Raw genomic sequence first — 20,720 nt, 5'->3', positions numbered from 1 at the left:
GAATGTGGTCATGAAGCAGTAGGAAGTTTTGGGTTTATTTTGTTCATTTGTTTTGATTTATTATCATTTGCAAGTATTGATTCATTATTGTAACTGATTTAGTTGTAATAGTTTCATATTATTAGGGTAAACAACATTTTATATTCTGAGCTGTGTTCGTTTTTATATTTTGTTATTTTTTTTTTCAATTTGCCATGAATAGGTAGCTTGCAAATTTTGTGTGATTGGTGAGCAAATTAAAATAAATAAATAAATATAAAAACGGTGATAGTTTGAGGGGTAAAATGTTTTTGACTTGATCAATAATAAATTACAACTTGATAAGATGACTTAGAATGAGTGTGTTACTTTCCATGTTCACTAAAAGACATCCATGTTTCCTGACCACATCATATTTAGCACATATGTATGTTAAATGTTTGATGCCAACATTGATTTTATGTTGTGGTTCTGGACAGTCAAAATTGACTATTTTAGGGTTCATATGTATGTGTTTGATGCCAACATTGATTTTATGTTGTGGTTCTTGACAGTCAAAATTGACTATTTTAGGGTTTCTCTTTCATTTTCTTTTTTAGAAAGCAAGAACCAAGACACAACAATTAAAAAGAGTTATTTATATATGTACCTCATTTAAAAATATAAAATTATATATTTTTAAAAATTTTTTTGAAATACATCTACGTCATTTTTGAAAATTCTCTATTCATAGTTGACGCCATTCCAATAGAGTTTAGACGGAAAATAAAATATTAAAAAAAAAAATAGCATAACCTTTTAGTTTTTACCCTTTATTTAACATTTTGATTATAATTTTATACGATGAATGTAATATTTATGTAGGAGTGAGGTTAACATCATTACATTTTTTCCTCATAAATACAAAATTATCACACGAAAATATTAAATTGGGAGTAAAAATTAAAGATTTATATATATATATATTTTGTTAAAGTTAGCATTTTTCGTTGACACACTAACAAAAGAGGGTCAAATGTAAATAATAAATGTTTAGAAGATGTAATTGTAATTTTAATTTTAAAAAAAATATAATTTCATCTTTCTAGAAAAGGTCTAAATGCTACAAAAATATCCCACTGAATGTTTCTGGCTTGTATACTAAAATAGCAGTGTACTACGCCAAAGCTTGTAGTTGGGTGAAGTTTGAATTTGAAATCTTGAAAGTGGGTCCCCACCAAAGGGTTTTGGGAGGGAAAATTAGAAGATGGAAGGGAAGGGTTATTACAAGAGTACAGACCACATCGATTTATTCCAACGGTCTTTTCCCACTCTTCTCCCATCAATTTCCTCCTCCTTTGCTCTTCTTCCGTTCTTGCACAATCGCAAACAAAAAACCCATCAAGAACAACTTCAATTTCAGAAGAAAAAACAAAAAAGGAGAAGTTAAAATTTGCATTCCCAGAAAGTGAAAAAGAGAAGAAAAAAATGGTGGTGGCGAAGAAATCAGCGTACGAAGCGAGCAGGCAGAAGAGGCTGGAGGAGAACAAGAAGAGAATGGAAGAACTCAATCTCAACAAGCTTGCTCAAGCTCTACGCACTCCCAGCCCTTCACCTGTATGTAAAAATTCCCATAAGAATCTCTCTTTGTTGTGTGTGTATTTTGGTTTTCTGAAACAATAATTCAGAAGGGTTTCTTCTTACTGTTTGTCTTCTTTTTCCACAGATGAAGAAGGTGAAGCCGAAGGTTCCGAAAATGCCTCTGGACCCCTCTGCCATCCGGCGGTCGAGTCGGGTTGCGGATTTGCCTCCCCGCAGCTACAAAGAAGTCCGTAACTAATAACTATTTCTAAGACTCTATTACTTAAATGTGTGTGTAAATATCCACTTATGTTCCTTTGTTGCAAATTTGTGTTTTATCCTATATTTATGTTTGCATATTAATGCTAAATGTGTTCATAGGAAATATCTTTATGCACAAGGTGAAGGTTGTAATGGAACATTCCAACTGTGATTGTCATCAAGATATGTGAATATTCTTGCAATGGCATGTTATTAAATGAAGCCTTTGTGCATGCACAAGTATGTAACTTAAGTTGTCGAATCTTCGATGATTCTAATCTTTTTCCCTGAAAAATATAACTCATGAAACATATGTAAACAAAATTTCTGAAATCGTAACCTTTATTTACATGTCTTGATCACAACCGGAAACCACTTGATGAAAGTACAACATGTGTATTTGTAACATCATGTGGATCAAACAATTGTGCAAGTGTTTTTGATTTGTGTTCTTGGTTCTTGGTAGGTTCCAATTGAACCTATGGGGAAGCCAAGGAGGTTAGTTCAAGATAGTTATTTCATCTCACCATATTGATCGAAGAAATTTCTGATGCCTTGTGCTGTTGGATCCTCTGTTCTAGTTATCAAAGAAGGGATTTGTTGAACAGAGTGTACGCCTCATATGAAGATAGGCAGTATGCTATACAGCGGGCCCAGGAACTCCAATCAGGTTTAGATCAAGATATTCCGAGCTTTGTAAAGCCCATGCTTCAATCACATGTTACTGGTGGATTTTGGCTGGTACGTTCGAGACAGTATTACATTCGACTTTCTTCTCAAGTTAATCACATGAAATCGAAGATTGTCCACAATAACACAATCGGTGATGCTTTTAATCTTATCATTATAATATAGAGAAAAATAAAGCTTAAGAGGTTGATGAAATCCAGGTAAACCTATAAACATTTGTGGTGAAACAGCCAAATGTGATTGCATAATCTCTAAGCTAATAATCTGTATGTCTGTAAACCGTTGTCTTTGTCACTTAAATGCTCTCACCTCCCCAAATGTATGACAGGCTTAGGAGCATATATATGAATATACTTATAGGTGTATGAGCTCCATTCTTGACCTTGCTAGTAATATCATTAAGAGAAAGGCTGCCCACTTTTTGAGATAAACACATAAATGGGAACGACAAGTGAATTGATAGTTATTTTACACAGATAAAGTGCAAGAGATAAATGTAAGCTTTAATTTCGATAGGGTCTTCCAGTCCAGTTTTGCAAGACACATCTTCCAAGTCGTGATGTAATTATCAATTTAGTTGATGAGCAAGGAGAAGAATCTCCAACAAAGTATCTTGCTTTGAAGACGGGTCTGAGTGGCGGGTGGAGAGGCTTTGCCATTGATCATGAGCTAGTTGATGGGGACACCGCCGTTTTTCAGTTAGTTGAACCAACAACCTTCAAGGTAATCATGTGCTATTCACTTCATGTTCAGGAAAATTACATGTTAATAAATATATATTTTTTTTAATTCTTATGGACGCTCATTAGCAGTTTCTTATCATAGACATAGTTACTGTTCCATTGACGATTGTACATACAGGTTTACATCATAAGGGTAAATGAACCTGGAGAAAGCAGCAACTGACATTTTTACTTTATACTACCAGGTTGATCGGAGGATACCTCAATCAGGTATGCTTAGTACCAGAAATATGTATTCTCGGATGAATCATGTTTCAGTCTTCCCATTTACGTGAAAAGACTCTAACGTAGTAAAAGACATCTTAGGATTTTTGAATCCCATAAACTTGGGAGACAATATGTTTAATTTTGTAGACTACGACCATGTCACAACCTATATGTGTAGCTGCTACCCTATTATCATTCTTGTTAGTTTCACAACTTAGAAATGTAAAAATGATGTTATCCTATTGTCATTAGAGCCTTGAAGAAATGAATAAATTATACATCTCCATGTTATCTCCATTTTGCAGATATCTAACTCATAGGCAATGCTTTTGGTACCGGCCACATTTTGACTAGTGCAGAAGCTTACTCATCTTGGCAGGAAGAAGCTCCTCTGCTTGTAGATTTATTGCCACCGGAAAGCTTCTGCCATGATCATTCTTAGCAAATTATTGTCAATATGCAATAGGAAGAAACTACTCTGCACCAAACTAGAAGTCTGCACCTTGAAATTGGATAGTGTGTGTGACAATGTAGTTTAAAGCATGTTGCTTATTCCTGCTAATGACACCAAAAATTTTCATGGCTTCAAATGGCATAGTGAATGATTGCTGGAATCAAATAGTTCGAACAAAGAACCTAAAACATAATGCCATGGTTTTCTCTCATCTAAATCATAGATCCAAGCACAGAGTGACAGATTGGCAAGCTGAAATTTCACACTATGTTCAAAATGCGAAATATGATATAATACAGGTCATTAATCTGAAATACTTAAATGACAGGTCTTCCATCAGATCCTTGTATGGCAGCTGCCTTCTTTATTTTAGCCTATATATGTGTATTGAGGCCTTGTGAATGCTTTAGTACTGTATTAGTCAGGACAATTAATTTTTAATTCTTGCAAGAGAAAAATAGTGGAACTTGGCCATTATGTCCTCATAATTTTGCGGAATGATGACCGAATGTTGGATCAATGCAGACAACCACCTGCAATATTTACTTGAAATTTTAAACGGTTTGCAAGCATTGTAATCGACTACCTTCATAAAGGAAACTAGAAGTAAATAGTTGAGGGATATATAAACTACCTTGCCAACACTTTTACCAGAATGAAGATAGTCAACTGCATCAGCAACAGAACGAACACCCAAGAATGGTTTGGGGTCTACAGCAACCTGTCGAACAAGCGGAAGAAGGGTTGCACATGATGAGTCCAGAAAGCACTCAAATTTAACAAATATGAAGTGTATAATTTACCTTTAGCTTCCCTGAGGAGTATAGATCTACTAGCTTATCTAGGTGTTGTTGCCAAAGGTGAGCATATTGTACCAAGAAAAATCCAGCCTGGATATTTGGAATCATCATTAAAGAGAAGAGCCCATAAAATAAATAGTAAATGATCGACTATCGCCCTTAAAGAGAAATTAGCAATCAAAACAAAGTTTCAAGCATACAAACGACCAAGTTCTTTTAAAGATATAAAATGCTCTTCCTCAGAGTAATGTATTCACTTGAGTGAATGAAGTTTGAAGAGTTCTTAAAATCCAATTGATCAAGGTGCGAAAGGTGATGAACATATAAAGTACAATTGTAAAATTATTATAACTTCAGCGGGTACAATAAAAATTGATAATTTGATATGAACAACAAAAGGCAAAACCATTTCCAGACTGAGTTCAGCAATGAGCAAAATTTTAAGACTTGAATCAACAAAATCTACAATAACATACTAAAAACAGACTTGAAGTTGACCAAACAGGGCATCAAAGCATAATTGTGCCAGCATCCATTATTGTCTATTCAAAATTACTTCAGTGGTAGAAACAGAATTAGTTAACCAAAGAATTTGGAAGAGTGTGAGGGACCGCCAATTAGTTTATTTAAGTCAATTACAGTGCCTATAATTTGCAGATATTGCTCGCTTACCACAGTCTGGCTCTTTGCTAGAATCTTTTCGCATAACCCAGTATAAGCCCGTGGCTTCCATCCTTGCTCTCCTTGATACTGTAATCACACAAGTTTTGTTTTGATATGTCATGTCAATGAATTAGAGACCAAGGGAAATGCTTTGAATTCAGTAAAGTTATCTTATTATTCGAAAACAGTGCTGAAAAGGATTTACAAGTAGTACGTGTTTGAGTCAAAAGTTGCAAACCTGAGAGATCATCCCAATCACAACTAGACGTCCATAATTGGCCAAAGCATTCAAGCACATATCAAACATTTCACCGCCAACAGACTCGTATACAATATCAACACCTTTAGGGAACTCATTCTTTAGAACCTGAGAAGATAAGATATTTGAAAAGGATACATGAATCAAGCATTACTAATATATCGTTTTGAGCATGTAAGCATTTGGCTTTGCTCAGAAAAAGGGAAAGGAGAATTTTACAGTCAGCCTTTGTTTTGCAAAAACGGATAAAATCTTTTCCAGAGGAACATGATAAGTTGGATATTTATTGAACTAAAAATGAGGAAAAATGTCAAGTTTTCCTGCCACATGGCATTATGCACAGCTGGCTATGCCCTCAATTCTCGAGAAAATTTTTGTTGCATATTTCAAGCTCAAACAAAAGAAAATATGAGGCTGTCATTGCTTGTTGGAAATTTCCCATCTAGTCTCATCTCATGAAAACTTTTTTTCATAGAGATATGCTTGTTTGTGGGTTTTCTCTAAAGCATATCTCAGGACACATTTCACTACTTCCAAAAAGAAGATATCACATAATCATGACAATTTATCTCTTGTCTAATATCTTCTGCACATCATTAACTATTCACCATTAAACTTCACACCAAACCAACTTGGCAATCCTCTCCATTCCACCGGAACTACTTTTTTCTTGCTCGTTCTCTTTGAGAGGAAGTTAAGCAAGCACAACAAATAACTGCACATAATTATCTCATTGACAGATAAACAGTAGCAGAAGATAAAGAAAACATGAGGTGTGCTGGACGACTGAAACTTGGAATGTTGGAGGAACTCCATTCTAGATCAAGAAGCAAAATGCTCACCTGCACAGGCTTAAGTTGCTAAATGAATATTTTGATAAACAACATTAAATTTGTTGTAGTTCAGCTTTAAAGAGGAACAGTTCCAATGGATGTTTCTTTATTCTAGTTGAGCTTCATTTCTTACCTCTTAATTGATATATTCCAAGAAGCATTTTGAGAGGCATGTATGTTCTTCGAAATAGAAGAGCCCCAAGAAAAAGTTAAGCAGGAACTTTCTAAAAGCTCTTAATGAAGAGGAACTGCATTTTGGACATAGCTGGCTGTTTATTACGGAATGCTTGTAAATCTTTGCCAGAAAAGGTATGAGGAAGAAGATCTGAAGTTTTTCATGACAATTGAAAATCAGAAGCAAAAGTGCAGGTTTTATCTTGAGGAACAGGAGAGATCAGAACCATGTGGCAAAACTAAATCGAATATCCGAATCTCAAAGATGAGCTATTAAAACTCTTCTAATTTCGTATTCCTAATTTTCTGCATTCTAGTCAAAGACTTGATCAACTCCCAAAAGTATGGAAAGAATCATCAGGAACTGTTAGGTAGCATAGCTAAACAAAAAGTATCAACCCAGCAAAACCCAATTCTTTTTCTTCTAGCCAAAATAAATTATAAAATTCAAGAAAAGGTTTTCAAGAAACATACGGTTTTGATATTTTCAGCTTTATAGTCAATGACTCGATCCACTCCCAAATCCTTCAAGAGTTTGGCCTTGTCTTTTCCTCCACAGGTTGCAATGACCTTACTTCCAGCTAGTTTTGCCAACTGCAGTAAGACAGTCCATATGATTTAATTTACTTCAGAATAAATAGATAGGTACGCTATTTCTTGATAGAATTAACTAAAAGGCAGTATACAGATCAAAATGGAAGTGATCAATACAAACACAAAGCCCTTATTGTCAGTCTCCTGAAAAACTCATAGGATAATCAACAGCATGTGCCCTGGGAAGATGATGAGAATGCTCCAGGCTCAAAACATGAAAAGGCTTCCCTCCAGGGTGCAGCTACGTAGTCAGATTTTACCATTCCCAAAAGCTTAAACTCGTCAGCTCAGACATTGAGACTTCCTTAGATACGAGGAGTGAATAATAAAATACAGACCACAAGGATTTGAATTACTTCTTTCCAATAAAGTAACAAATAGATTGAGAATCGTCATGCATTCTGAAACTGTTATGCTGACATTGACAAGATTCAACAACTAGGAATTCTGTAAGAAAGATTCTTGCCTCATGATATGTATACCTGGACAGCAAATTGTCCTGTCCCTCCTGCAGCGGCAGTGACAAGAACTGTTTTCCCTGAGTCCATTTGTGCTGCCTACAACATGAATAAAAGGAAGAAGGCATTGGCCAAATCATTCTACGAATGAGACACATTTGAACAGTGAAGCCTGTAACAAAAAAAATTCATCTACTACCAGATCTGCACTCAGACCAATGTTTTAATTTATGAAGATGAAAAAAGAAAAGCAAAGACTGGGAGAAGAAAAATGTATCTCGTTGGCAGCAATAAAACACCTTTTCTAAAGCTATAGATGCTGTTAGCCCAGACGTGAGCATAGCAACAACTTCTGGATCTGGTCTTGCCACAGGGAGGATGTGTTTTGAGGGTACCTAAATTACAAAGAAGCCTATGCTTATATCACATTCAGAAAAAAGTAAAAAACTCCTAAAAGGAAAGGAAAGAAAAATATTATTAAATTTTCAAAACCAAAAGAATGTTTTACCATCGTGAATTCGGCATAACTTCCAAACGTCATAATTGCAGCAGGAGTGCCAACTTTTAAGTGTTTAACTGAATCACCTATAGCAGCAATTATACCGACACCCTACAAAAAGAGATCATGAGTGTGGCAGCACTAGATGATTACACTACTTATCTACAGAACTTCGCTTTTCCAGTATAACTTCCACAGACTAACAATTGAGCAACAAATGCAGATAAAGGTACTCCGGCTAAACTATAACCATCTCAACTTTTGAAAGACATTTTAATCTGATAGAGGAAGGATCTGCCTGAAGACCCCAGACCATGTTCATAAAGCTTCATAAAGATCTTTTACATAGTATCTTTCGCTCTATGCAATATTTGGGCAGCACATTCTCTTATCCAAAATTTGGAGTAGCACTTCAAAAGTACTTATAAATATAATCAAATGAACACAAAATTAAGATTTTCCTAACCTCGAAGCCAGCATCAAAAGGAAGGAGGGAACTGATGTCTTTGTTGCCCCCACTAAAATACCTTCCAGAGCTAAAATTTACCTGTTAAAATGACTGTGATTAATAAACATGCCAAGCTTAAGAGAGGGGCAGTAACCATGTTCTCCTTGATTATGACAGTCCATCTCTAATCTTATAACTAAGATATGCAAGAACTGTAATTGAACTTGAAGAGGTTCATAAACAAATATGCTGTTGTAAGAACACAATGTATTTGCTACTTATGTTTACACAACTTAAAGTAATACCATCAAAACCAAACAACATAGCAATAGTGATACTTATGAGAGAAACAAACTTACATCACTAGCATTAACCCCAGCGTAGATGATTTTCAGAAGAACATAATCTGGTTTAAGCGGCAGTGTCAATAAAGTTCGTTGTACACGTGTTGCAGTACGGAAGTTGTGGCTTAAAGTGTGAACAACTCTAGAAGACAAGACCAGAACAAAAAATGTCAAGGTAAAAGATTAAATCAATGTCTTGGTAAGGAAAGCCGTCTGATTAAAGTATATGATGAAGTACAGATGCAGGTTCAATTTTAAAACTCAAAATAAATAGAGCAGGCCAAAAAGCATGTGTATAGTTCCGAGTACAAAAGTGAGAAACAAAAAATAAGAGAAAGGGATCATAATCCAAGAAAGCTGCATAATGGTTACAAGACACTTCATTCTTATGGGGAATCTAGAAGAGAACATTCATATAGTCATCAACTATTCCTCTCTAAACTGGAAAATGTTTCGTCATATCTAAAGTACTTATTATCTTTTTTGATCAAATTTCAACTTGAATCACTCAAAAAATTTGGAAACAAAGATGTTGAAGAAAATATAAGTACATTAACAACAAAAATGAGACAAAAAGGGTTCATAGTTTGCTCAATTTATTTCATATAAGCAATTTGCATAATTCAAGATTAGTAAAGGTGTTCTGTGCAACCATTAAATAATTACTGGCGGTTTACAAATTCTGTCAACATATTGTATCATGATTTACATGAGTGAATCATGTCTCATATTTGCTAAAGGTTGTGGATTTCAAAGTATGGAAAACTCAGTTTGTTCTAGTCTTTATCAGGCAACATTCAACACACGTTCACTTACATTTTCTCAAAACTTTGAGGGAGTTGAATATTAAGTGGGACAACATCCGGAGAATTCCTCCTCAAAGTCTTGGGGCGTACACGATATTTTTCTTCTTCTGCGGGAGTGGGCCAATACTCCAAACCCCTTCTGTTAGATATCCACAAGCAAGCCCCAGCTTTACTTTCATCAGTAATAAGCTCAAAGGCACCTATATAAGTTAAGAATTTAAAGATCAACCTAACAACATAGTTTTTTTACTTTTAAGTGCATCAAGTACTTTATACTTTCTATAAGCTTTACATAATGCAACGATCTGAGACAAAAGTGCTTGTTCTATAACTGACCTATTTCTTTAGAAGAGTCTTGAGGTCTAATGCATATAAAAATCGAACTAGAAGATCATCAACATTGGATTCCCAACATCAACTTGCTCTCATGTCCATTGCACATCTCACAATTTGAAAATAAAGGGAAGACGAAAAAATAAAAGCCTCTAGGCAAGCTATACCTACTAGTATTGCACATGAAGGGCATCGCTAGTGATCATATCCTTGATTCATTTCGAGAAGGATTAGAGAAATTATGTCTGTGCAGTACATAAATTGCAGCTTTGGAACATGAAGTACAAAGGATTTACTAGCCAGACACACTTAATCCACAGAGTGAACTATAGGGTGCAGACACTACTTGCAACATAGGAAAGACTGAAGGGGAGGAGAAAAAGAAAAAGAACAAGAACAACAATCAAAGCAGCACTCATCCTTTATGCTTATCCATTTGCAACCATTACTGTCATTTTTCCATGGTTTTTGTTTCCATGTCCCTTCATGGCATTTTGCTTCTATTGGAATTAAACCTGAAGGAAGCTTGTAATATGCAAGTACATGTGACATAGTGCAGAAAATAACCATCCAGTGAACACATTTCGCCTAGTTTAGCAATCTGACGTGCACAGTTACAATTACTGGAAGCAAATTACATTTAAAAAAAAAAAAAAGAAAGAAAAATGGGTCAGAATCCATATAAACCCAATGTGTCCTACATTTAGTTTCCTAATTCCAAAAGACGGTCCAGATTTGGCAAATAGCACGAAAACATATTGTTAGTTTCCAAAAGAAGGGAATCAGGCTACATGACATTGTTGCTTTTCTGTTTTTGGAAATAATGTTGACTAGGCTGTGCTATAAGTTACTCCAAATAGCTCATTTTCAGGTACAAACTGATCCAATAAATTGTGTAAGTTGAAGCAAGGGAGAATGAATCAGAAATTTATTCCTCAACAAGAATCATACGGCCACACGGGGACACAAAATCTTGATGCACAAAATAAAAAATATTAGTTAGAATGACACTTACCTTTCACAGCCATTTCCATAGGCAAGAAGCCACCACTCAGATCAATAAACTTAGGATCCACCTTAGAGGCCAACTCGGTTTGAATAAACTGCAGAAAGTAATGGTTGGAAGCTATATTATTTACCAGATCTAGAAATTCACAGTAGTGAGACCAGCAAACAGAGCATCAATCAGAAAAGTTGTTCTGTCACGTTGATACCAATAGAAACTTCTACAACGGGATAAGCTGGATATTAGTAGTAAAGGATCCTTTCTTGGAAGAATAGAATGGGAAAATACAAGCAATCACCCATTCTATAAGCCATCTTTGGCAAGGTAAAATAATATGAGTGTTGTAAAAAAAACAAAAGGATTTTTCAAAAGAAAGATAATGCAATTGCACCAAATAAGATCCTGCCGAAAGTTGGCCTTTGCCCAGAAGTTCTGAGGGAGTAGCAACTAGCAGAGAAAATACAGAAGTTGACTCTGTAAAGCAAAATTGTTTGAAAGTGTAAATGCCTATGCCGTTGTACTTATTCTTTTGAAGTTTCTTGTTAGCATGCTTTTTGGTTCTTTAGCTAGTTCGTTGTATCTATGTGTTCTAATTCTTTTCTAGAGGGAGAAGTGGGAAAAACAAGCGTTACAATTCCATATGCTTGGTTCAGAACACACAATCTTTCTCAAGGTTTAGATCTAGGTGACTCTCTAGTGGAAGGAAAGAAAATTCCGAAGTATGGCCTTAGGGAGATTAACTTCGAGCCATTTTCCTAGTCCCAGCGGATTTGTACATAAATAGGTTGTCCTTTTACATTTGAAGAGCACAAAGCCATGAGGGATAGACAGCCTCAATTCTTGATAAATAAGTTGATAAACACGTGTCTATTAAACGTCCGAAATCTCCTTTGTTGAATGACGGAAGCTTTTAGTGTTTTCTTCCTGTGATGAAGAATTATGAGCAAAAATATAACCTAACACATAGCTCACCTCAGGGCAAAGTACATTTATACGAATCCCTTGACGCTTATAAGGAGCCAGCGATCTGGTAAATAGTACTACTCCCCCTGCGAAAGTTTTCTCACTGATCAGAACAAAGGGAATGTAGTGATATGACAAGTAATATAGACACAAGACAAAGCCACGCATCAAGAATAAGTATGTTAAATCTAAAGACACAAATGCAAAGAGCATCGGACCTTTGGAGCCAGAGTAAATAGGGTCAGGGTACATAGGGTATAATCCTGAAGCAGAGCCGATATTAATGATCACACCAGGTCTTTTAGCTTCTTGCATTGCTCGAATCTGTGGACCAAGAAAAATAGTACTTGAGAACTATGAGAGCAAGGACATAAATCAACAGGCACATAGCTAAAGATGCCAATAAGAATTATAGGCGATAAAAGAAAACTAGTCCACTTTGCTGCTTCTTTTAGATAACTTAACAAATTTATATTAAACGAACAAGCTAATCAATGAACTTCACAAAATTGATTCTCGCCTTAACTTCAGTATCCTACATAGTTGCAACAAGATCGATGCAATAAAACTAACAAAACTTGAACTCATACCGCGAGGCGGGTGGAATCAATAACTGCAACAAAATTAACATCAACAGCGCGTCTCCAAGACTTAGCGCCATCAGTCTTATCCTGATAAAATGGAACCGGAGTCGCGATTCCAGCACAGTTAATACAGATATCCAATCCTCCATACGTCTTAACATGGTTCTCGAAAGCCCCCGTAAGTTCATCTAAACACGAATCAAACATTTCACACACACTAATTCTATTTGTCAATCGCAACGGAAATCCAAACATCTCTTACTTGAATCGGTAACATCACATTTGATGAATAGAGCAGGTGCAAATTCCAATCTGGAGTGAAACTTGGAAACTTCTTTTTCAGCTAGTGATGCAACTTGTTCCCCTTTGTCTTGAGAAAAATCGACGACTGTGACGAAAATACCTCTCTGCGCCAGGGCCAAAACTAGTGCTCGGCCGATGCCGGAGGCGCCGCCGGTTACGAGAGCTGATAGGCCAGGCCTGAGCTCCATTTGCGTTGTCCGAAGGAATGGTATGAATTGTCGAGTGGTTTTTCACTGTGGACGCGGGGGTCAGATTATTACGTAAAAGTCGCAGGGAAACTCATAGCTCCTACGTATGTAAGGATGTAAGCGTGCATCGCTTTCCAATCTCTTAATTTTTGTTGACTCTAAGGTATGAACTTTATCCTCCTCGATAATAGCGCCACAAACATTGTCCGGATGCATATTGAGTTTTTTTATTTTTTATAATGCGTCTAAGGCCAATATTAATCACAAACAAGATGTTTCATATTTCAATTAAAACTGACTGTCGCCTCGAACTCATCTGAAATTAATTTATTAAATACTAACAGTCATGCCAAATCCTTGTAATATATATATATATATATATATAATAAATAATTTTTTATATTTTAAGATGAATAAAAAATAATTTAAATTATTATCGACACAACAAAAAATTAATGCAGTAGTATTAAAATGGCATGACTATTATAATTAATTTCAAAAATTACATATAATTTTTTTTATTTGATAAGCCTTTAATATTCACTCAATTATTCAAAAAATTTTGCTCAAGTAGCATGATTGAAGCCTAAAAAAATCCTACATAGGGCAAAAAAATATTTCAACAAAATAATGTAAAAAATGAGACCACAAATTTTTGAATTGCCAGAATTTACTGTATTAATCTTAGCAAGAAAATGTAATACATATATAAGAAGCCTAAACCTACATAGGGCAAAAAAATATTTCAACAAAATAATGTAAAAAATGAGACCACAAATTTTTGAATTGCCAGAATTTACTGTATTAATCTTAGCAAGAAAATGTAATACATATATAAATAATTCCCCATTTATGAAGGAGAATTTTATTTATTTGATTTTTTTTAATAGTTTGCAAATTTTTTTTATTTCATTTTATTGTACTTTTTTTTTTTTAATTAGGTTCTTAAATATTTTGAGTGGTTACCTCTTTTATGGGCTGTAGGATGGTCTACGGGGAGTCCGGCTCCTTTTTACTTATTTTTCTGTTCATACTTCCTTGAGCCATATGCATTAAAATATTTTGAATCTTATACATTCTTTAAAAAAAAATCAACTTTTATAACTTTTTCAATCAGTTTGTTCAATATATATTACATAAGATATAAATGCGCCGCTTGGTTGACGCTGGGAAAATGTAACCTTAAATCTAGAAGTGATGAGGAAAATAAAGAAGTACATATAACTGAGATTAAATCGACCGAGTTAAGATTTTTTTTTTATTATAGTATAACTTATATGAATTAATACTCGTTAAATTAATAATTTATTTAATAATATTTAGGAAATGCGTTATATTAAATTAGTCATAGTGTACCTGAACATCATTCAACTAGTCAATATAATATATTTGTTTTATTCATAAAGAATTATATAGGTATGTTGCATCCAAAAAATATATTTAAATTAATAAAATATTAATTTATTAATATACTTTTAAATTAATAAAATTAGGTGGTCTCAATATTATTAATTTATAGAGTTTTTACTATAGTTATTTTATAAAAAATATTGAAATATATATTTCAGAAGAATACATCGATCTAATCGTATTTTTTTTTTTTATAGAATTGTGAATTAAAATTATATCGAAACGTCAACAAACTTGAAATTAGGTGGGCAAATCTATTTTTTATTAGATGAGGCGTGGCCTTAAGCAAGTTGTATTATTATAAGAAAATCATCAAAATTATTTTATTTGAATCAATCATTTGTATTATATTATTCCTCAAATAAAATCAAGGGTGCAAATTCACAAGAACAAGGTACAATAACTGACAAGATACTTCTTGCTAATGATGACAAATTAGGGAATTTGCTGAAAACAAATGAAAAAAAGAAAAAAGAGGGTCAATAAGAAAAATGTGATCAGAGTAAGCATAGGATTAAAGTAATTTATAAATATTAGTTTCATTAATAATTTAATTAATTATTCTAGTGAATAAATATATTTTAAGAATTAAGAGTCTAATCTTGCGGTAGAATTTCAAATAAAATACCGTTATCCCTTGTTGTTTTCCAAGCATATCGTAATCGTAATCTCAATCTCAAATTTTGGAGTAAACGAAATAGGACCGATCCAATCATTAACACCAAACCAATTCCCCAATCCAAACACGACTCTCCACCCCAAGCAAAAGTCTTTCTCAATTTAATTTCTCCAGACCTAAACCCTAACCACAGAAGAAAGGAAATCAGTATTTGTTAATCTTGGTTTGTTGTGTTTTGAGCTTTCTGAAATTTGCTTGGATGGAGGTTCCAGCCTCCATCAAGACCAACTTCTCTGTGTATACAAGTTTATGAAACCCTAATATTGGAGGAAAAGGCTTCCCAGAAAAAGGAACTGCATAGAGAATATAGGGGAAGATGTTTTCGTGGAGCATACCGAAATCCGCTGAGGCGATGTTCTCGCGGTGGGCTATAAAACGTGTTTGTAAATTTTTGTTGAAGAAGAAATTGGGGAAGCTTATACTGGGAGATATTGATCTTCATCAGCTCGATGTTCAGCTCGGTGCTGGCACAATTCAGCTCTCAGATCTTGCATTAAATGTTGATTATATAAACGAGAAGGTAGGGGGTAGTAACTTGATGCTCGTTAAATGATATTTATTTTACCTTTTTAATATTTGGACTGCATATAATTTGATTGAATGTTGATAGTTTGTTCACTATTTGTTAAGAGCTCTTTTGCGGCTATAATGATATGATGCATCTAAGTAATGTCTTAGCAGTATGGTTAAGCCTGAAGTAGGTTATTAGGTGGGTAATTAATTAAATATCAAAGTTGAATGTGTATGATGATTGTCCACTTTTTGAACATGTTAATTGTTAAGTCAGGGCGGGGATATTAATTTGGAAGAAAAAACTGAAGCGTCCTTTTTCCTTTTTTTGGGTTAGTAATTTGGATAACTATAATGCTTCCTAGTAACTTCTGTTACATTTCTTTTTTCAGATTGGGACAGCAGTTTTAGTGAAAGAGGGGTCAATTGGATCATTATTGGTAACAATGCCTTGGAAAGAAGGAGGTTCTGGAATTGAGGTGGATGAACTTGAGGTTGTTATTGCTCCTCGCCGGGTGAAGGCTTCTCCAGATGAATCTGAAACTTGCAGAAATAGTAAAAATTGCAGCAATAGTTCCAGCCATGGTATTAAAAAGCTAGACAATGAGACACTGGACAGTAGGGTGGCAAATGCATCTGTTGATGTTCATGAAGGAGTTAAAACCATTGCTAAAATGGTGAAGTGGTTGCTAACTAGCTTTCATGTGAAAATTAAGAAACTAATTGTAGCATTTGATCCACTTCTGGATGAAGGAAATAAGAAAGGCTTAGACAGAATCTTGGTGCTTCGGATTAGTGAAGTAGAATGCGGAACACATATTTCTGAAGATGATTCATCGAACAGTTTCACCACAGCTAATAATTTTCTTGGTTTAAGTCGATTAACAAACTTTGTGAAATTTCAGGGAGCAGTACTTGAATTACTTGATGTGGATGGTCTTGATCATCAGTCTCCACATGAATGTTCAACTGAGACGGCTGCTGGCAACTCGTTTTCAGGGTACTGTTCATCGGGTAACATGGTTACAGTCATATGTGGAGAAAAGGGAGGTTTCTCAGGGAATCTTAAGTTAAGTTTGCCTTGGAAAGATGGTTCATTAGACATTTGTAAAGTGGATGCAGATCTTCATATTGAGCCTCTTGAAATAAGGATTCAACCTAGCACCATCGGATACTCCATCTTCATGTGGGACCTATTTAAAGGAATTGGTGAGGAGAGCGAGGACCTGGGATATCTTGAACCATCAAACAGTTTGTCAGCTCCAAGCTCTTGCATGCTTCCTTCTGATATGGGGCTATTTGTTAATGAAGCGTTCGTCACTGATAGCTGCTTGATAGAGAAAGAACCAGTAAATACCCTGCTATCAGAGTCGCATCTCATATCTGATTGGGTGAGTAGAAGCCAGAAATACAGAAATGAAGAAGAACCAGACTTTGAGGCAAGGTTGGTATTTTTTGTAAATCAAGTTGCTGGATGAATATTTTCGAAGAAACAAATTGCTTCAGGAACAGAATAATGCAAAAAGGATCTTGTTATGTTTAAAATCAAGCACATATTACAATAGTTGAATAGAACTAGTTGTATTTGGATAAGCGACCAAGTTCAAGCTCATCTTATAGGTGCTGACATTTGTACTTGTTCAGAAAATGGATTTAGTCAATTGACCAACCTCACTGGCCTGTTCCTTGAAAAATTTGAGCCGTTGGTTAGGAATAGTTGCGATGGCTGAGGGCAATTAAAATTTTGATATTCATAGGGAGTAAAAGTATTTCTGCTATTTTGTTTCTGCCCAATTTTCAATACTCGAGATTGGCTTAAAACTGTGCTAAAATCTTTCCTGTTCTCATCTAAATGATTTGTTGGCAGTGTGGATCAATTTTTCGAGTGTTTGGATGGACTAAGAAATTCACAGTCAGCTATAGGGAATAGTGGCATGTGGAACTGGACTTGTTCTGTGTTTAGCGCAATAACTGCAGCATCCAACCTTGCCTCTGGATCTTTACATGTTCCTTCTGGTACGTGCTTCGCTCCTTATACCCTAACATACAAATCTTTATTACTAAAGTAGTTCTGAAGTCTATCATTTTGTTCACATTGTGTGTGTGTGGTTGGGGTTGGGGATAAATGCATTCTGTCTGTTGCCAATCCATCAACTTGTTCAGGAGACCAAGTTTATTTGCTTACTAGTAGTATGGAGCCATTAACTGGACCAACAAAAGTTGGAAATTTGAATCTTAATCATAAGTGTACAAGCAGGAGTGGTTCTAGGTGGATGTGGACTGCTGGTGTGGATAAACTAGTTTGGATTCTGTGAGAAATCTGGACTCTAAACAGGATCTACAAAAAATATATGGTCAATGTTGTCAACCGAAAGGGGTTGACACTGTTAGCAAGGTTAGATTCAGTTATTTGTTGATCTTACCTTTGCCAAGCATGCCCAATCAGCTATCTCATCATGGCTAGAAAATGTGGCTATTTTTTGTTGCATGAAGGACAAGAAATAGTAATAGGACCTGTGTGCTGAATTTCGGAATAGTATTTCAGCCTCTAGAATATTTAGAGGAGTGAATAACTCTGTTGGATAGATGCGATCAGAAGAATCAATGGTCAAATTGCCCATGTTAGTTCAATGAAGTCGTCATGTAAGTATGTGAATAATTTTCTTTAATGTCTCCAGTATAGAGGAATAACTAGAATATGGTTTTGTTTACCTTGCTTTGCTTTTTGTTTCATTATTTTTTGCATTCATTACCTGTTCTATTTGCATGGTTGAATATAATCTCATAAATTCTTTTTTTTTTTAAAGAGAGAGGAAGGGTGCTATGTCGTCAATGAATTTTCTGATTGTACCTGCTTTGAATATCAGCAACCTTAGAAATCATTTGTTAAAGAGGTGAAAATGAAAAAAGAGGGCATTAGAGGAGAATTTTTGTTAATTGGCTTCTGCTAAAAATCTGTCAACCCACCCACTTGGAAACTGGAAGGTTTTTCAGGGATTGATGCTTGAAACTGGCTCTACGTATCGTTTAAAATGGTTTTGAGGTTTTCTTATCACTATGTATTTATGAGTACATAAATCTTTATAGATATATATTCACTATTACACATATCTTGTATATTTATAGATATTTTGCATTCATTACCTGTTCTATTTGCATGAGGTTTTCTATATACACATATCTTGTATATTTTATAGATAGGATTGAATGCAATTTTGGTCTTCTAATTATAGCCAAATCCCGTTTTAGTCCTTTAACTTGTTAGGGTTTGGATTTGGTCCTCTATGTATTTTAATTGCTCAATTTTGGGACTTTTTTCGCCGGAAAAATATCCAATCCGCCGAAAAAGGTGGCCGTGAACTTCAAATCCTTGGATCTCCGCACCACGTTGATGAAAATGGCTGGGACTTGTCTCGTTAGACTCACAAGGAGGAGGTGAGTCGAACTGTGGTGGTCCGCGATCGCCGTTCGTACGGACCGCGGCGAATTAACGCGAAGAGGCTGCGGCAGTGAAGGTGAAAGCCCAGTCTTTGTGGTGATCGAAACCTAAAATTGATTGAGGGGTTTTGTTCGTCTTGAGTTGGGAGTCGAACGGTATATGTGGCTCTCGGAAATTTTGAGTGATGGTGGCAGATTTTTAGAAAGAAGGTGACGGTGAAACTAGGGCGAAAATGGATTGATTTTCCGGCGAATTGGATACTTTTCCGGCAAAAAGAGTCCCAAAATTGAGCAATTAAAATGCATAGAGGACGAAATCCAAACCCTAACAAGTTAAAGGACTAAAATGGGATTTGGCTATAGTTAGAGGACCAAAATTGCATTTAATCCTTACAGATATGTTCTATATGTATACAGAGAAGTGTTTGTTACTTATTTTTACTGAATTTTAGTTCCAGTACTGCATCACAATTACTTGCCGGAAACTAATATTATTTTCTTCTCACTTGGGTGCAGAACAGCAGCATGTTGAAACCAACTTCAATGCAGGCATAACAAAAGTATCTGTGCTTCTATCCTTCATTGATGAAGACCAGAACTCCCTGCAAATGAAGGGTGCTAAGGGCAATACTGATTTGCATATTCATCATCTGTGTGCACAGTTTGTTGACTTATTTTGTATATTGCAGGTAATTCTGCATGAGAATTTTCTTTTCTGGATTGGAACATTGTGTTGATGTGTTTAGTAACTTCAGATTTATTTGATTTTCTTATTATCCACTTCATACCATGTCCACAGGTTCGACCTCGAGAAATGAATATCAAATTGATTATGCAACATATCCAACTAGTTGATCACTTGTATTCCAAAAGTGACTTGGCGGATTACAAGATGCATGGTTGTGATGACAATTCTGAAAGTGGGACCTTAATTCAAAAAATGCAAGAAGGTGTACAAGGTGCTCTTCTGACTTTCCAAGACTCCAAGAACGTTACTCAAAAAGACCACCAGGTTGATCATTTTGTTGGTATTCCTCTGAGCATCCAGGACAATGATGGATGTTGTCATATGATAAATGGAAAAAATATCTGTGGTAAAGATAACAGTGTTACTTTGCTAAAAACCTCAGGTGTCAGTAAATGCCATGTCAGGGTAAACTCTGGTTCTTCTGGTGGCTCGTTAATGGGTCCAACATCTTTTTCATTAAAGCTACCACATTTTGTTTGCTGGGTGAACTTTGATCTAGTTTCCAGGACACTAGAATTTCTGAAAGAGATAGAAAAGTGTATTGAAATAACTCACATGGAGAGTGGTTTTAGACTGGAGTCGGAAATTAAAAAGTATGGGTTTTCACCTATGGGTGACCAAGGTAATATTTCACGTCCACAGTCAACAAATGTGTCGACGAAAGAAGATCTTGAGGGGAATATATTCTTGTCAAATGCTAGAATAATACTGTGTTTCCCTCTGAAGGAGCATAATGGTTTTAGCTGCTACTCTTCTTGCAGCCAGTTTATTGCTTTGGACTTTATT

The 20,720-nt window shown here is 35.3% G+C and overlaps 3 protein-coding genes across 5 annotated transcripts in view; 2 read left to right on the top strand and 1 right to left on the bottom strand.

Annotated features, from left to right (window-relative positions):
* On the top strand, positions 1,084 to 4,157 carry LOC105169553 (B3 domain-containing protein At3g19184). 2 transcript variants are annotated; one of them, XM_011089972.2, is made up of 7 exons: positions 1,084 to 1,575; positions 1,691 to 1,786; positions 2,267 to 2,298; positions 2,382 to 2,541; positions 3,007 to 3,213; positions 3,352 to 3,443; positions 3,746 to 4,157. In XM_011089972.2, the coding sequence occupies exons 1-6, from the start codon at positions 1,447 to 1,449 to the stop codon at positions 3,394 to 3,396; spliced, it is 669 nt and encodes a 222-aa protein (XP_011088274.1). In that variant the 5' UTR covers positions 1,084 to 1,446; the 3' UTR covers positions 3,397 to 3,443; positions 3,746 to 4,157. The 2 variants fall into 2 exon arrangements, with proteins under 2 accessions (XP_011088274.1, XP_011088273.1); XM_011089971.2 differs by having other exon boundaries at positions 1,086 to 1,575; positions 1,685 to 1,786.
* Positions 4,078 to 13,275, bottom strand: LOC105169555 (prostaglandin reductase-3). The gene is made up of 17 exons (XM_011089973.2): positions 12,921 to 13,275; positions 12,665 to 12,846; positions 12,293 to 12,398; positions 12,084 to 12,160; positions 11,121 to 11,208; positions 9,783 to 9,972; positions 8,982 to 9,108; positions 8,641 to 8,721; positions 8,184 to 8,285; positions 7,975 to 8,070; positions 7,700 to 7,774; positions 7,098 to 7,217; positions 5,596 to 5,724; positions 5,367 to 5,444; positions 4,698 to 4,784; positions 4,529 to 4,615; positions 4,078 to 4,427 (listed from the first exon to the last, which is right to left on the bottom strand). The coding sequence occupies exons 1-17, from the start codon at positions 13,147 to 13,149 to the stop codon at positions 4,377 to 4,379; spliced, it is 1,905 nt and encodes a 634-aa protein (XP_011088275.1). The 5' UTR covers positions 13,150 to 13,275; the 3' UTR covers positions 4,078 to 4,376.
* LOC105169889 (autophagy-related protein 2) overlaps positions 15,202 to 20,720 on the top strand; it is a gene marked incomplete in the record, with an annotated part of 13,370 nt that continues 7,851 nt past the window's right edge. For both annotated transcript variants that reach the window (XM_020696312.1, XM_020696311.1), the window contains 5 exon segments: positions 15,202 to 15,758; positions 16,141 to 17,192; positions 17,616 to 17,764; positions 19,703 to 19,875; positions 19,986 to 20,720. In XM_020696312.1, coding sequence (XP_020551971.1) covers positions 15,555 to 15,758; positions 16,141 to 17,192; positions 17,616 to 17,764; positions 19,703 to 19,875; positions 19,986 to 20,720 — 2,313 coding nt within the window.

This window comes from Sesamum indicum, linkage group LG8 (genome assembly GCF_000512975.1).
Source record: "Sesamum indicum cultivar Zhongzhi No. 13 linkage group LG8, S_indicum_v1.0, whole genome shotgun sequence".
Classification (NCBI taxonomy): Eukaryota; Viridiplantae; Streptophyta; class Magnoliopsida; order Lamiales; family Pedaliaceae; genus Sesamum; species Sesamum indicum.
The sequence above is the reverse complement of the archived record's forward strand: the minus strand, read 5'-3'. Positions and strand labels throughout refer to the sequence as shown.